The sequence below is a fragment of the Xiphias gladius genome, chromosome 21 (genome assembly GCF_016859285.1).
Source record: "Xiphias gladius isolate SHS-SW01 ecotype Sanya breed wild chromosome 21, ASM1685928v1, whole genome shotgun sequence".
In the NCBI taxonomy this organism is placed as follows: domain Eukaryota; kingdom Metazoa; phylum Chordata; class Actinopteri; order Istiophoriformes; family Xiphiidae; genus Xiphias; species Xiphias gladius.
The window spans coordinates 23,582,045-23,597,271 of NC_053420.1; the positions used below are offsets into that span (position 1 = coordinate 23,582,045).

A 15,227-nucleotide genomic window follows, 5' to 3' on the forward strand; every position below is an offset into this window, starting at 1 on the left:
TTACAAATGTCTGAGATGGGTGAAATAAGTACGAAATAAACGATATGATTACGCCATTTTGAATATATACAGCAGTACTTTGAGCTACGTGCTAAAATTCTCACTTTTACAATGATAACATGCTAATGTTAGTAGGTATATAGTTTACCATTGTCACCATCGTAGTTCGGCATGGTAACATTTGCTAATTACCATTAACCTCATGGTGGAGCTAGAGGTATAGTGATGGGATCACCATAGTTAGTAGGCTTGATCCTCTGGGAACAATGAACGTCTTTGCAAATTTATCTCATATGTGTCACATGTCATACATGCATTTAGCTCGATTTAAACCGATCTGATCTGATCTGATCTCATTTAGTGGTGAGTAAAACACCCAATGTACCTCACAATCTCTTATTATAGCTTCATCATTTATCTCTCATTCACAGCTGCTGGCTGTAATCAGGTCAGGTCAGGGGTGGGCAAGACTCAGAACAGAGGAGGTCTAATTGCCTTGAGGTCAATTTTTGAACAGGACAAACTAGCGACATGTTCTTTTCAGACTTATCCTTTGTTGTCTGAAAGTTCATTTATCCACATCCAAGATGTGGGTCCATTTCAGAACCCAGAAAGACCTCTAGTGTGCATGAAAAACCTTGAACTTAATTTCTATTCTAATATTCCACATGTGAGCAATCCGGAAAAGCATACTTCATCTTCAACTGCAAATTAAAATCAGATCCTGGTGGATGTTGAACAGAGTCTGAAGCTATTGCCTATTATTGTAGAAAACAGTTACAGGCCACTGCTGAGTAACATTCTTGGCCTTAACAAGCTGTAACTTGGCAACATCGAAGAATTTTATTCGAGAAGGATGTAGAGAAGAGAGCAAGAGGAGACAGTGGGAGAGAGAATATTGGCAGGCCCTCCTTCACACTGCAGCTCAATAACATCTCCAGGACACTCAGTAATGGCTTTGTGTTTGGTGATAAAGATTTGTGTTCTGTTACAGAGTCTGTATTTCGACTATTGACAGAAATACAAACACACAAAGGGGAGTTAATCAGTCTCAACTAAGTGCTGAGTTATCCCTCATAATCCTAAAATATATCTGACTGAATACCACAGTCCTGCTCGAAAATCTCTCATTACTGTGTGGTGACTTTACACCACTGCTGGCTGAATAGCAGACTCTTACACAGCACCGGCTCCCTGTGGGGAAACCCAAACCCAATGTTAAGATCCTGGAGATTAGCTTTGTATTTACCATCTCTCTATTCTCGCTCTGTCTTTACCTTTTGCAGAGGGAATCGGGGCATTGAAAAGCCCCACGTCAGGCGCGCTTCCGCTCCTCTGTGATGGGTCACACAGCATGTTTGCACAGCTTGAATGACTTGCACATCAGGTTGGGAAATAGAAATCGTTATAGCTATGGACACATTTCATGGAGGCTGATATAAATGGGGACCAGTTTGGACTCTGACACCTACATTTTAATATAAAACTCTTACATGTTACATTTTTTTTCCCCACCAGGACTGATTGTTTCTATTCATGTTTATTGTCAAAAGGCAATAATAGTATCAGTCAGGATTAAGTTTGTTTATCACTGTGTTGCTACAGTACAACACAGCCCAGTTTACATTATGGCCTGACTGTTCCAAAGCTCATATCGCCCCTAGACGAGAACCAAATTGACTTCGGGGTTAGACGTGTGACCCTGGAGAGGAATGAAAAATAGCTGTGCTCAGTCCTCCGAGGTGAAATCAGGGGGCTGTGCCAACATTGCCTATTGACCAGTTCATGACTCTCAGCTCATCAACAAAATGAAACCAGTTTCCATAAACGCCTCCATTGTCCCATAAAACTGGAAACCCTGCTACATGTGCACACCTAAGGCTAAATGGAGTGTTGCAGAAGAGGATTTTCTTCAACAAACATGGGGTCATTTAACGTGTGCTTAGCTGGGCCTTTTTGAGGGCGATGAAACCTACTGTAAACATGTTTGCAGGCAGAATGAATTAGAGATTAATTTTACTGCTGGAGCTCCATAATTCATGTTACCTATTAGCCTGCAGAAGGTGCAGTCAGCATAACTAGTGAGCTATCATATAGTGAGATGCAGCTTTAACAGTTACAATATATAGGCACGAGGTGTAACACTATATGCAGTGTAGTGCTTGGAAGACATTTTCTTTGGGTTGTAAATTTGAAATCCGCTTTTTGCAAGCAATGAGTGTGATTGTTATGTGATCCCTTGACTTTCACTGTCATTTGATCCATTTTAAGAGTCCTGATTTGCCGGTGTACTTTTTTCTTAACATCTACTTTGGAAAGAACAAATATTATGCTGAAAAACAGAGGAAAGAGCCTTTCTCAGAATAGCACAAAGCTGTGGGCTCAAATTCCTACATGCCTCAAGTTTGTTAAGTTCTGATATTTCAGATTTGAACAGTCAATGTGTGGATGCAAACTTTTAGCACACAAACTGCGTGTTCAGAATGGATAGCGCCCATGGATTGGGCCACTGTATGGTCTCTACAACTAATAAGGTCCGACAGCTGACAAAACTGCACATGAAAACTGCACAATTTTTCAGATAGACCTCAGTGGTCCAAGTGCTGTCCAGTGTGAATGTCGTGTGACCCAAGTGAATCATGCTAATACCTGTTCAGGTTTGAGTCCTGGCGGTATCCAGGCGTACTCCTCCAGGGCACAGCCAGAGTCGTCATCTGAGGTAGAGTTCCTCTGGAAGTCGTACATCAGCTTGGTGACCGTCTTCTCCATCTCTACAGGCATGGCTGGCACTGCATGCTCCTCACGGCGACACTTACAGTGCACACAGATCTTCCTATCATGGAAAAATCAGAGACAAGGAACATCTGTAAGGCCAATATTGTGTGTAGACTACACTAATGTTCAACAGGCAAATATTAATGAAAGATTTAATTGAAAATGAGTTTAAAATTAGATATGAAAGCAGTAGTTACTTGGCCTCTTAAATTATGCTGGTGATAAAGTGTGATTTGCAGCTTGAAAATAACTTTCGTACATTTTAACTCAAAATATCTCAGAAAACACAACCATTAGGGTGAAAATAAACCCTCGCTTTAATAAATCACCATGTTAATACAACTTCATCTGGGGCGATAGGGTTTCATCAGAAACAAGACGTCATACAGCAGAGGCTGTTTGGGCCTCCGAAGCTTGCCATTAATCACAAAAAATAAAAATAACCCCAATAGTTTTGTTTTTTTCCAAAAAGCAACCTCAAGAGAATCTGTGAAAAAAGGAAAAGCTGTCATCCAACCTACTTGGTTGTAGGCATAGTGAGCTCCCCCTTAAAATTCTGTAAAATCCCTTGATTTTTGTTCAAAGCAATAAGGTCTGCGCATGTTAGCAGACCCTCTACCCATAAAGCATGTGAACCCCACAAAGTTTAAAGGTCAAGGCTTCCTGCTACAGTAAAATGCGGGTGCCACAATTACAATGCTCAACAATCCTCCTGAGTATCAAGTATGAAGATATAATCACAAACAGGCTATGGAAATGAGCAGAATACAGTCAGTGACAGTGATGGAAAGCAGTACTGCACTAACACACTAACACACTAATACACGCACACACACACACACACACACACACACACACACACACACACACACACACACTTCCCCATGAACATGGTTAGCGAGAAATACAGACAGATGCTTAGCTGGGACAGTGCTCAACTCTCATTAGTCAGGGAACCCACCCAGCTATAAAATGGAAAGTATCCATGTGTGAGTTTCCACAGAAAAAGAAGGCCAGGAGTCTTTGACACTGACAATCCTCCTCCTCCTCTCTGCTCTTTCATCTCCAGTAGTGTCCAGAGAGCAATAAAGAGAATTGTTATATTTCATAGACTCAAACAACTATTCTGTGTTGTCCTGCAAAATACTGGGACTAACAGACATGGATTACTCCTCAGTGCATGACACAGAACTTGTGAGACATCGCACAAAAAGCAGAACAGGATGTGGGTTAAATACCTGAGCACATTGATTAAAACAAAAATATAGGCCACCTTCACCAGGTCTGTACTAGGATCCAAAGGGAGGATACACTGCATACATACAGATTCCCACGTCCTTGGCTAGTCTAAGCCCCCGAATGAAGAACGAACTCTGGGTGGCCAGAAGGTCACTTCCCACTAACCCTTCCTGCCCCTCAGGCGGCCAAACGAGGAGAAAATCCCATTACCTTCCAAGACGGACGCCTCCCTGTCTGACAGACAGCCCTACGGAGGAGCTTAAGGACAGTCAGGACGCTGTTTGATAGACTGACAACCTGGTTGGCTACGGACTGTTAGTGTAAAGTCCTTGGAGTCCAGACAGCATTGTGTGGAGAGCTGGCCAAGACGCATCTTGTCTCCTGTTCAGAGGAGCACTTCACTTGTCCAAGGGTTGAGTCTTGTTTAACAAAGCATTTTATTCTATTTGGCTTAGCACTGATGGATTTCGATGACAGAACAGATACGAATACTCTTTCTAGCACTTTAAATAACACATCCCACTGACATGCCACAACTGCAATCCGTAAAAAGAAAACGTTGGATGAATTCTCCATCAGCACCTGAGAATCCTTATCATCCACCAGGAGACTTACAACCAATTACTGCATGCTACAGCTTTCAACGCCACCCTGACCAGAAAAGGCAGACCTCTAAAAATTCTGCTGTCATTGTGGAACGGCACGTCACAGACTTCACAAACTGAATCCTTAAATATTAACAAAACGTATGAAGTGGCCAAACACATTTTCCATGAATACTGATGGGTATGATAATTACAGCAATGCAGCTCAGGCAGACGAGGTCATCAAGTAGCTGTCAAGCAAGCTGACTAGCAGAAGGGTGTTTGGCAAATCCCTGTCCCAAACGGCGTGATGCTATAGCCAGGGGCGACACAGTTTGCCTCATTATAGCCCGGCACTTTCACAATCATTGTTAATTTAAGGCCGATTAGCTGGATGACACACACAAAAATGCATGCATCTACAAGAACACACATTCAAGGATAATGATCTAAAAGTGCAAGACAAAGGCACCGAATGTGAAGACAAAAAGCACGTATGGGCACCTCTCTAATTATTCTGATATGCTGCCAACTGGTAAGCAGTTATTTCTGCCTTTGGCTGGGGAGGGACACTTGGAGATAAGAGTATAAAAATAGCCAGAAGGCGCAGAGTGGACCTGAAGGAACACATTTCACACCGCATTCCGTCTGAAAGGACACATAACAACATCCCAGCCCCACACTGTGCTTGTTACAGTCTCTAAACTTTGAGGCAGAAAGACTTGTGACCTTTGGAGCAACACACCTTTCTGACCCAGTCTCTCAGACCAGATGTGTGATTTACCCCGCAAACATCCTGATTTCTCCACATCAGCACTGACAGAGATACTGTAAGCCCAAGGGGGCCTGTACTCCTTCCCTCCCCTTCTATCCTTCTGATTTACACCACGCTTCATGCACATGCCTGGGATTTCCCCTCATCTGAAACTTAATCTGCAAGATTCACCTTTTAATCTACATGCTTTCAAATAGGAGAGATTTGGGGACGCCTAATAAATGACTCAGAGATAAACAGAACGCAGCTAAAAGGCTTGTTCTTTGTTCAAAAGCAACCGGCACTTCATTCCTGGGAGATGTAAATGCTCACACATCAATGGTCTGTTTGAGTGTGAGGTTTGTTCAAGACCCTGGGGGGTATGTTGTTGGTTAGTGATCCCTGTGACCGTGATGTTAGCAGACAATGATTCACCATTTCCGGTTAATTATCATCACTCTGGTCTTCTAGATTAGCCTTGTAACCCAGGTAACGAGTGTTTTTAATGTGAAACTAGGATCTGATCGGCCCCTCTGACCGTTGCATAGACTCGGTTCAATTGCTTCCGACCAATTCTGCAGGATCATCAACATGCACGATCTCAAATTTGACCAAAAAAAGCTCTTAAAGCTCGTATAGTAGATTTACCATCTTATAAGTAAATGTGCTTCAAAGAAAAGCAAAAGTTGACTCATAGAAATTATCTTTGCAAGGAAAAAAATAAGAGATAGGATTCTACCCCTAACTCTAGGGTTAGGATTAGGCGACTCTATTCAACCAAAGCTTTAGAAAGCCATCTGATTAAACTGCATCCAAAAGACAGTCGAGGAAGCACAGTTTGAAGCTTAAGTTTCATTTCGCCCTCATTCCTGCGCAACTCCCAAAACCACTGCAGCCTTTCCAGGGCATCACTCTAGATGATCAGATTAATATCCCATCTTTAAATGGCAGCTCTGCACAAAAGCTCAGGTTGGATGTCAAAAGAGGAGAGCACAGAGGAGAGAACAACTGGGTGCACATCACAGCCACGTCTTATCTTCTTTTTCCCTGCTTCTGTTTTTTTTTTTCCCTGGAAGAAGAGGCGAGTGAGGAGGACAGACTCTTTTCTATTTGACGGTCTTTTGTTTGGTGAACACGACATTTCCATTTATGGTTTTGAAGCTGTTGTTGGGATTTTTGAGTGCTTTAACAAATGGCCCTGCTTACACAAATTACTAATGCTAGGGTATACAAAGTCTTTGTATCTCCAGTGGGCTGCATGTTGACTTCAGAACCATTAGGAGTTAATCACAGTTACACATGACTGGAGGTGTTCCTGACAAGAATCAGGTTTGACAAAGTTGTTTTCCATTAGTGGCCAATTAGTAAGAACCAGATGCAACGTGTTCCTGAGGACACAGATTAGGCCTGCATCCACCTGTCATAACAAATTAGAGCCCTCTTTTCAACTTCGGGTCCACTAGCCTCTACCAGACAATTGGCTCTTAACTGACAATAACATATAGTCGGCTTAGAATTTTAACTTACAAAAGAAGCAACAATTTCTTCGTTAGCATTCAACAATGATAGCTTCCACAAGTTTTTAAAAGTGGCACTCGACTAATATCACACATGAAGTTCATTTTATTCGTCACAGGGAGTGCTACTCAGCCTGTGAGAACATGATGTCTTTAATGACTTGGGATGGAGCTTTCCAAAGTTTGAAAAAAATAATATGTCATTAGGGGATGTAATCAGAGATGCTATTGAATAGCATTATGGGAAAAGTAGGACCCCGTGTTTCTGGAGCTTGACCAATCATTGGGGACTAAAGGTCGGGATATCTTGGTCTGTGCGGCTTCATTGTTTAAGCTTCTGTTTTTAGTCTGTCTCCTGTGAGCGTCCCAACTTAATGGAAGTACAATAATAAATAGCTGGAATGCCCCTTTAATAGTGCAACTAAGACTCATGGAAGATGTAGTTGTTAAACACTAATCACTGTTTGTTGAGAACAGTTTTTGTTGTCCAGTAAAGAAAATAGTCATTTAACTTGGAATAATGCACCAAAAAAAGTGCATAATGTCAGTGTTTTAGGTTTTCAGAAAGATTAATAAAGAAAGGTTTCTATACCAAATTGATTTAGAGCCAAAAGCTAGTGGAACAGGAGTTGACTACAAACTGGGTTGGGAATTTCAACTGTGTAATCTGTTCAACCTATAGTAATTAGTGATTGTAGATAGGTAACACACAGTTTGTACCCACGAGTACAAAAACATCTTGACTGAACAGTGACGGTACGGCAGGCGTGAGTGTCAGACCTTCCCCCATTCTCTCTCCTCTTTCTAAGGATTGAGTGGCAGAGGACTTGTGTAGGTAGTGGGAAGGAGAGAGCAAAAAGGAGAGAGCGACATATGTGTAACATCAGACTGGGACTCTTTTCAGCTACAGCCAGACACACCTATACTTGAGACTGGATCGCATTTCTTATTCAGTCAGCGTTGACTTGTTCCATTAAATGACACTGCTTTGGATGTGAACAGGGGGAGTCATGAAAGGGACAAGCTTCCAAGACAACCTCAGTACAGACTTTAGACCACGCTCAGACACCAGTAACCCAGTACTAGATTGTCAACAAATTTGATAACCAACAACATTTGGTGATTGGCTTTGGTCTCGTGGCATATGATACATTTTAGGGAGAAAATATCCCAGCAAATCTGCCAGACCCTCTAGGGTATTTGCGGAATATTATGTTGACTTCTCTTTCAAAGTGTCAGTGGGAAAATGCAGTAACCAGTGAGGTACTGACATTTTTCCAGCGGCAGTTGTGGATGTCAGAAATAGCGCTGGTCTGGCATTTTGGCTCCTGTCAGCTCAGTCAGTGTTTGTGCTGCTCTCAGACCTGAGGAGATCAGTGATACTGCAGCCAGTTGCTGAAGCCACATTATTCATTTACCCCCCCCCCCCCTCTCTCTCTCTGTACATTCATGTGCTAATCCAGTGACTCTTTACACTGCCAGAAAGTAGCTATCTTAACGGGTCATTTGGCCTGTATTGAGTCTTGTAATGTTCTCCTTAAAACAACTGCCATGGAGATGCGATTATGCCACTGGTTTCTACAGCAGTTTGCCGCAAACTACAGGAAACAATTAGAGCTTTTAATTAACTAGGATGACTCAAATAATTACAACATAACAGGACACTCGACTGGAGAAAAATCCTGAAAGAAGTTGATTTGGAGGAAAATAAACATTTGAAATATTTTACAGATTCCTTGTTCTATCTGTTTATTTACAAAGCAATCTAGAATCCATATGGCACGGAGGCTGCACAACAAAGACTTTCTGGAAAGCGCACAGTAGCCGGACCATTACGCTACAGGGGGTGGGGAGGGGGAAAGAAACCAGAGAGAACACGTCCACAGAGGGAGAGCTACAGAATAACACCAAGTTTTGAATGAGGAAAGTGTCGATTTAAGCCTAAAAAGGAGAAACTTTCCTGAAAGTGACTTGGCTTCAAATTGGGTAGATGGCTTTAAAATGTAGTTCTGGGACTACGTTACGCACACACTTTAAAGAGAAACTAAAGAGGTTAAAGTCAGACAAACACGACTTCATAAGCAGATACATTTGTGACACATTCCCCCTTTCCATTACGCATTTAAAATCCCACCACGGACCGTCGGTCGCGCTATGAAAACAGCCCCCGAACAAAATAAACACGATCCATATTCTGCTGCTTACCTTCTTACAAACTGCGGCTGGGGGCTGAAGCCATAGCCCCGACCTCGGTGCTGGTTGTGGTGGAGCAAGTTTTAAAATACGCCTTCCTCATCGTAGAATTGGTCGCACAACTCCAACGCCACGGCTTTGCCACGAAACCACCCCGCTCTCACCCTCGCCGTGTGTCTGCGCCCCTCTGCTGCATGTATCTCCTCCGCTTAAACGCCTTTTGTCAGCCCCCTGTTCTGCGCACACACACTCGGGAGTTCTGCAAACGAGCAGCAAGCTGAGCCGCGGAGCCAACTTTAAAGTGCGTGAAAACAGGTCCCCATTTGCAGCGAATCACAGATCCAAACACGAGCGCAGATTCCACCGAAATATTTTCAATCCCAGCGGGAGAAAAACAGAAACAGGAGCCTCCTGTTGCAGACACGCTGGGCACCGCTGCCGCGTCTGAGCGCAGAGCTGTGCGGACTTTCTGTGCGTAAAATCGCGGAGCACTGGAGATGCTCCGCTCGCTGGTGACCGACCCACTGACTAACAGCGGTTTAATCCTTAACCGGTGTCAAATGAGTATAAATAACATCGCCATTTCCGGTATGCACCTTCACAATAAAAGCACCAAATGGCAAATGTTTTGAATACAATATTTTAATTCATAACTTAATCTACAAAATTTGAACATTACATCATTTTCTGCCTCATACATCTACATACGTATTTATGTAAGTATTCCATATGTTCAATTTCTTTTTTTCAACCAAATTATTATCTTTATCAATATTTAACAGAATTTAGAGTTTGTTGTAAAGGGGAATTGCTAAACACACGCAATCTGCTGAGGAAGGATCACGAGGTGCGTTGTAAACTCTAGAAAAAGCTGAAATTTAAAAAAAAAAAATGTATTTATTTATTTTTTATTGATCTACTGTGTCCGAGGTCAATAACGAATTTTCACCCTTAACAATAGAGAAATCCACAGCTGGTTGGCCGAGGAGCTGAGTCAAGACTTTTTTTGTTTTCTTCTCAGATTATTTGTTACTTAACCGCAATGCTGCAGAATTCTTGGTACAACTAGGCTACATAAACATACGAACAGTCTGCAAGCATATGAAAAAGTACGCGTTCTCTCCGAGTACATCGATTTAGTCGATTTAATCACACATATATTGTTCAGAATCACCTTACAAATCCTTCAGTTTTGTTTTGGATTTAGAATTTATTACATTTTTTAAATTTCTTTTTTATGTCCTTAGACTTTGGCGTCTGTCCAATTTTGTATAGAGCGAAAATATATTTAAAGCTTTTCTTTGAAGGCAAAGCCACGGATTTCCTGTCTTATTCTGGGCCCTCTCTGGTTGACTTGACACACGAACACACACGCTCCTCTTCTCTCCCCTCCCTGCATGCTAATGTCCCGGTATGATGTCAGCAAGTCAGCGTCCCAACATTGGTGTAATTAGCAGCGTGAATGGCTGATGTTCTGGCAGGATTAGCATCTGAATTAAACCACTTCCCCGAATCAAATGGCCATTGGCAAGAAGAGAGAGTGCGGGAGAGAGGAGCTGCAGGCCGCTGACCTGCATTGAGAAGTGGAGGGGTGAGTCCTTGTAAACAAAACAGTGCTGTTTAACATAAGAAACGGACATTATCGGAGAAAGGACAAAAGGCTTACAGACCAATGAAAATCAACTGAATCAAAAACAAGTGTGTTGCCAAATTAGCAGGATCTTAACACTCCAGTTGCCTGTTCTCCCCACTGCACCTATGCCAAGGATTCATTGACAAAGTAGGAGGAGGAGGACAAAGTAGACTACCATCATTTACAGCCATCTTAGCTTATCTTACCAGATGTTTAATTATTACGTTCCTACATGTAGAATATGCTCTTGTATCTCCTCAGATTTTGAGTCATGTGAAGCATCTTGTCACTTTCGCCGTGACAAGATGCCTGACCAAAATACAGTCAACCACGAGGAAATGAAAGCAGGGGACAGATTGCTATGATCAACGCGTGGAGACAGCTCAGCTATTAGCAACAACACAAACAGCACAGTTGTTCTCTAACAGACTGCCACCATCTCAGCTACTTCGGTTCCTTCTTAATCTCTCAAACACTCGCTTGACTATAAACTCCATAATGTTTTCTCTCCTTTCTTGTTCCTTCAGTGAGTGGTAAGACTGTTTAACATGGTCCCACTGCTGCTCGTCATTTGCTTATTTGTCTAACGCACAATGTGTCATGACCAAGCAAAAATGCCCAAAAGTTTGTTGGCAGTCAAGGCTTATGAGATTTGTGGAAGATTTCACTGGGCAAGTCGGAGGATGGATAGCATGGAAGTGGGTTATAGAGTGATTAAATCAAGATTTGTGTATATTTTTCCCAAAGTGCCCCGCTGGGGAAAGGAAAATAAAACAGCCTGCTTTGAAATTAACTTCTGCAAAGCTGCATGAGAAAGATTTTTTAGCCACTGCTGCTTAAAAACAACTGGCAAGTCTGAACGACCTCGACAGTTTTTGAGGAGAGTGGTGCAGGCTCTTTGCTCCTTCCAGGAACTGTACCTCTGGCCTCCCTGGAGTCAGACTAAAGCTCTGCTTCTCTTTTTAGTGAAAGCCCTCTTTCTGCCCTGAATTCTCCTCTCACACGTGGCAACTCTCGCTACGTTTTAGTCTCATACAAGAACATATAATCGCATCCCCTTTACAAACACAAGAATATCAATTACAGCTCACGCTGTACTTATGGCCTATCCACTAGATTTTACAAGGAACCCTAAGTGACAGTGTCCTGCGCTCATAGCAACCACAGAATGGGTCAGCTGGTTTGGGGCTAGCCGTCTCCTCCAATAAGTCATTCCAGTTTCCTCAATAAACTCTTTTTCGACCTGCAGTGAACTGTTTTAAATGGACTGAATAAAAGCATAGAGGCCAGCTTGGGGGACATACCACAGATAGCATTGCCTTCATGGACTCCTGGCACGCACAGAGAGCCTCTACTGGTAATTTTAGACAGTGAGTCAAACAGGTTTACTCCCTTCCTAAGCATGCATAAGTATATTGAGGCTTTTGTCTCTATCAAAGCACAGGATGAGCGATATTGTAAATACATGTTCCCCTGGGGCTGGGAGCCTGAAGTGTTCAAGAAAGTGGTACTACCTCAAAGGATTCTATCCTACAAGAGCATTTTTCACGTCTTACCAGGGAAGGAACTAATTTATATACTGTCTGATATGGTCAGAAAAACACTCCTGATAAATCAATGCCTTTATCTTGATTTGAAATGTAGCCAACATCCCAACATGGCCTCCCCATCTTTATTTCTCATCTGCTTTTTTAGGAACGCCAGTCTCCTCTCCTTTCATGTGGCAAATGCTGATGGCTATCACTCTAGAGTCAACACACGAGGCAGCTGGGACTCACCCCAACAGCTGATAGCCAAGACATGTTGGGAGGGAGGGAGGGAGGGAGGGAACTAACTTCCTCTCCCATGTAGCTTTTCTTCCCATGCTGCAGAAGGTTTACCCTAACTACCCTAAGTATTTACCCTGCCCAAAATCTGATCTACCAGATGGCTGCTTAAATACGGTGCTGTCCCTTAAACCAACTAGAAGAGACCAGTGTGCTTGTCAGAACATCTACAGCTGGGTTTATGCTTGACACCAGGGACGTGCAAGAGTCCTGCTGTGGATATCTAGGGTGTAGGTACCGATATATAGTTCAGTGTCGGTTTTAAGCCGTTCATAGCACCATCCAAAACACTCGACAGATGTATCGCACATGAACAAGCCATATCCTGCTTTAATTTTATTCCACAAAGTAACTCTGTTAACCATCTTTTATTCAATTTGTGATATATAGTGACGGTTTGCTACGCATATAGTTCAAACTGATGTGTTTACATTCAGTCACTGTGGCAGAGCGGCTATCATGGGAAGCAGAGGTTTGCAGTGGAAACTGCCTTGTTAGATGTGTGTTACTGAAGAGAAGACTACAGAGGATTTCTTCAACTCCCTTATTGTTGCCTTCACTACAACAATCTCCATTGTAGCTATGCCGTAGCAATGCTGTAGCCCCTTAACACACTATTAAAAGGCCTTAACAACATCTGAAACACAGTGCCCAACACCTTTCCGGTGCTGTGTCCAACAATTTCTATGAAAAAATGCCCACTTCACAGAGGTTACAAATAGAGAAGGATTCAAACTTTTTTTTTTTAATTCTTTGCATAACTATTTCTACCACTATGTATATAACAGAGCGCAACATCATGAATGCCCGTGAGGATAAATTGTCGGAAAGTGTGTGCAGTTATCCCCATTTGAACAATTAATTGCATCTCACCGCTCTCTCTGATTGCAGGCTTTTCATCCCGCCCTAGAGTGTGGCTAGTCAGAATAGTTATAAAACCTTCTGCTTTTAGATATGGTCTGCTGACACTTTGTTTGAACCAGTTCATTTGAGAAATAACCCAGCCTAAATGAAAACCTGGAGCAAAACAGAGTCAATTTTTTATTGCTGGATTCTGTGCTGGGACATCAATTTAAGAAATCAGGGCGTTGAACTCAGCACACTGGAAGTTGTCAACAACGGCAGACAATCCTTTCAAGTTTGGAATGCTTTCTACCTTTACTTTTTTTTGCTAACTCGCTGTTGGATAACTTTCTTTATGCTACATTAGGGGTGCAATGATTCATGTGAACACCCGCATCTAGTAGGAAGAAGAGGAAAGGGCTGCCAGATAGTATATCCACCACAACGTTAAAACCACTAAGAGGTGAAGTGAATAACATTGATTATCTTGATTACAATGGCACCTGTCAAGGGGTGGGGTAAATTAAGCAGCAAGAGAACAGTCAGTTCTTGAATTTGATGTGTTGGAATCAGGAAAAACGGGCAAGCGTACAGATCTGAGCGACTTTTTAAAGGGCCAAATTGTGATGACTAGACGACTGGGTCAGAGCATCTCCAAAACAGCAGGTCTTGTGGGGTGTGCAGTGCTTAGTTCCTACCAAAAGTGGTCGAAGGAGGGCCAACTGGTGAACCGACAACAGGAGCCGCAGAAAAGCTGTGGGACAAATTGCTTAAAACCTTAATACTAGCTATGATAAAGAGAGCTGTCAGAACACCCAGTGCATAGCAGCTTGCTATGTATCGGGCTACATACACTGGTCAGAGTGCCCATGCTGACCCCGGTCCACCGACAAAAGTGCTTAAAATGGGCACATGAGTGTCAGATCAGGACAATGGAGCAATGGAAGAAGGTGTCCTGGTCTGATGAATCATGTTTTCTTTTACATCTTGTAGACAGCCGGTTGTGTGTGTCATTTACCTTGGGAAGAGATGGCAGGAGGATGCACTATGAGAAGAAGGCAGGCCGGCGGAGGTAGTGTGATGTTCTGGGCTATATTCTGCCGGGAAACCCTGGGTCCTGGCATTCATGTGGATGTAACTTTGACACGTACCACCTACCTAAACATTGCTTCAGACTGAGTACACACCTTCATGGCAAAGGTATTCCCTGATGGCAGCGGCCTCTTTCAGCAGGATAATGTGCCCTGCCACACTGAAAAAATTGTTCAGGAATGGTTTGAGGAACATGACAAAGAGTTCAAGGTGTTGCCTTTGCCTCCAAATTCCCCAGATTTCAATCCGATCGAGCATCTGTAGGATGTGCTGAAAAACAAGTCTGATCCATGAAAACCCCCACTTCGCAACTTATAGGATTTATAGGATGTGATGCTAACGTCTCGGTACCTGATACCAGAGGACACCTTCAGAGGTCCTGTGAAGTCCATGCCTTGATGGGTCAGAGAGTTTAGTGGCACAAGGGAGACCAATAGTATATTATTTGGAGACCAATGGGCAGGTGGTTTTAATCTTGTGGCTGATTAGTGTAAAGGTTCACTGGCTTTCCTTACCCAGCACTGGTGGTGGAGAAGCCTGACATTCAGCAGTCTGAAAACACACTGACCTCCCTTCTACCATGACTTATCAGTACTTTGGCCCAGCTACTCTGCCCAGAAAGCAGATTTAGTGAGACATAAGACTGGGGGCTTACTATGGGTCCTCCACCCAAGCACCCCTCTGTACCCATGCTCCCAGCAGATAAGTGGCCATTTTTCATCCTGTGTTGAACATTAACTGGATTAATTCTGCATGGGTTGAGGGGTGAAA

General features: G+C 42.9%; 1 protein-coding gene across 1 annotated transcript in view; it reads right to left on the reverse strand.

The window, feature by feature from the left end:
* The window catches only part of prickle2b (prickle homolog 2b), an 89,281-nt gene that overhangs the window by 11,825 nt on the left and 62,229 nt on the right, over positions 1-15,227 (reverse strand). The window contains exon 3 of the mRNA XM_040159064.1: positions 2,650-2,833. Within this exon, the coding sequence (XP_040014998.1) occupies positions 2,650-2,833 (184 nt within the window). The remainder of the gene's footprint in view (positions 1-2,649; positions 2,834-15,227) is intronic.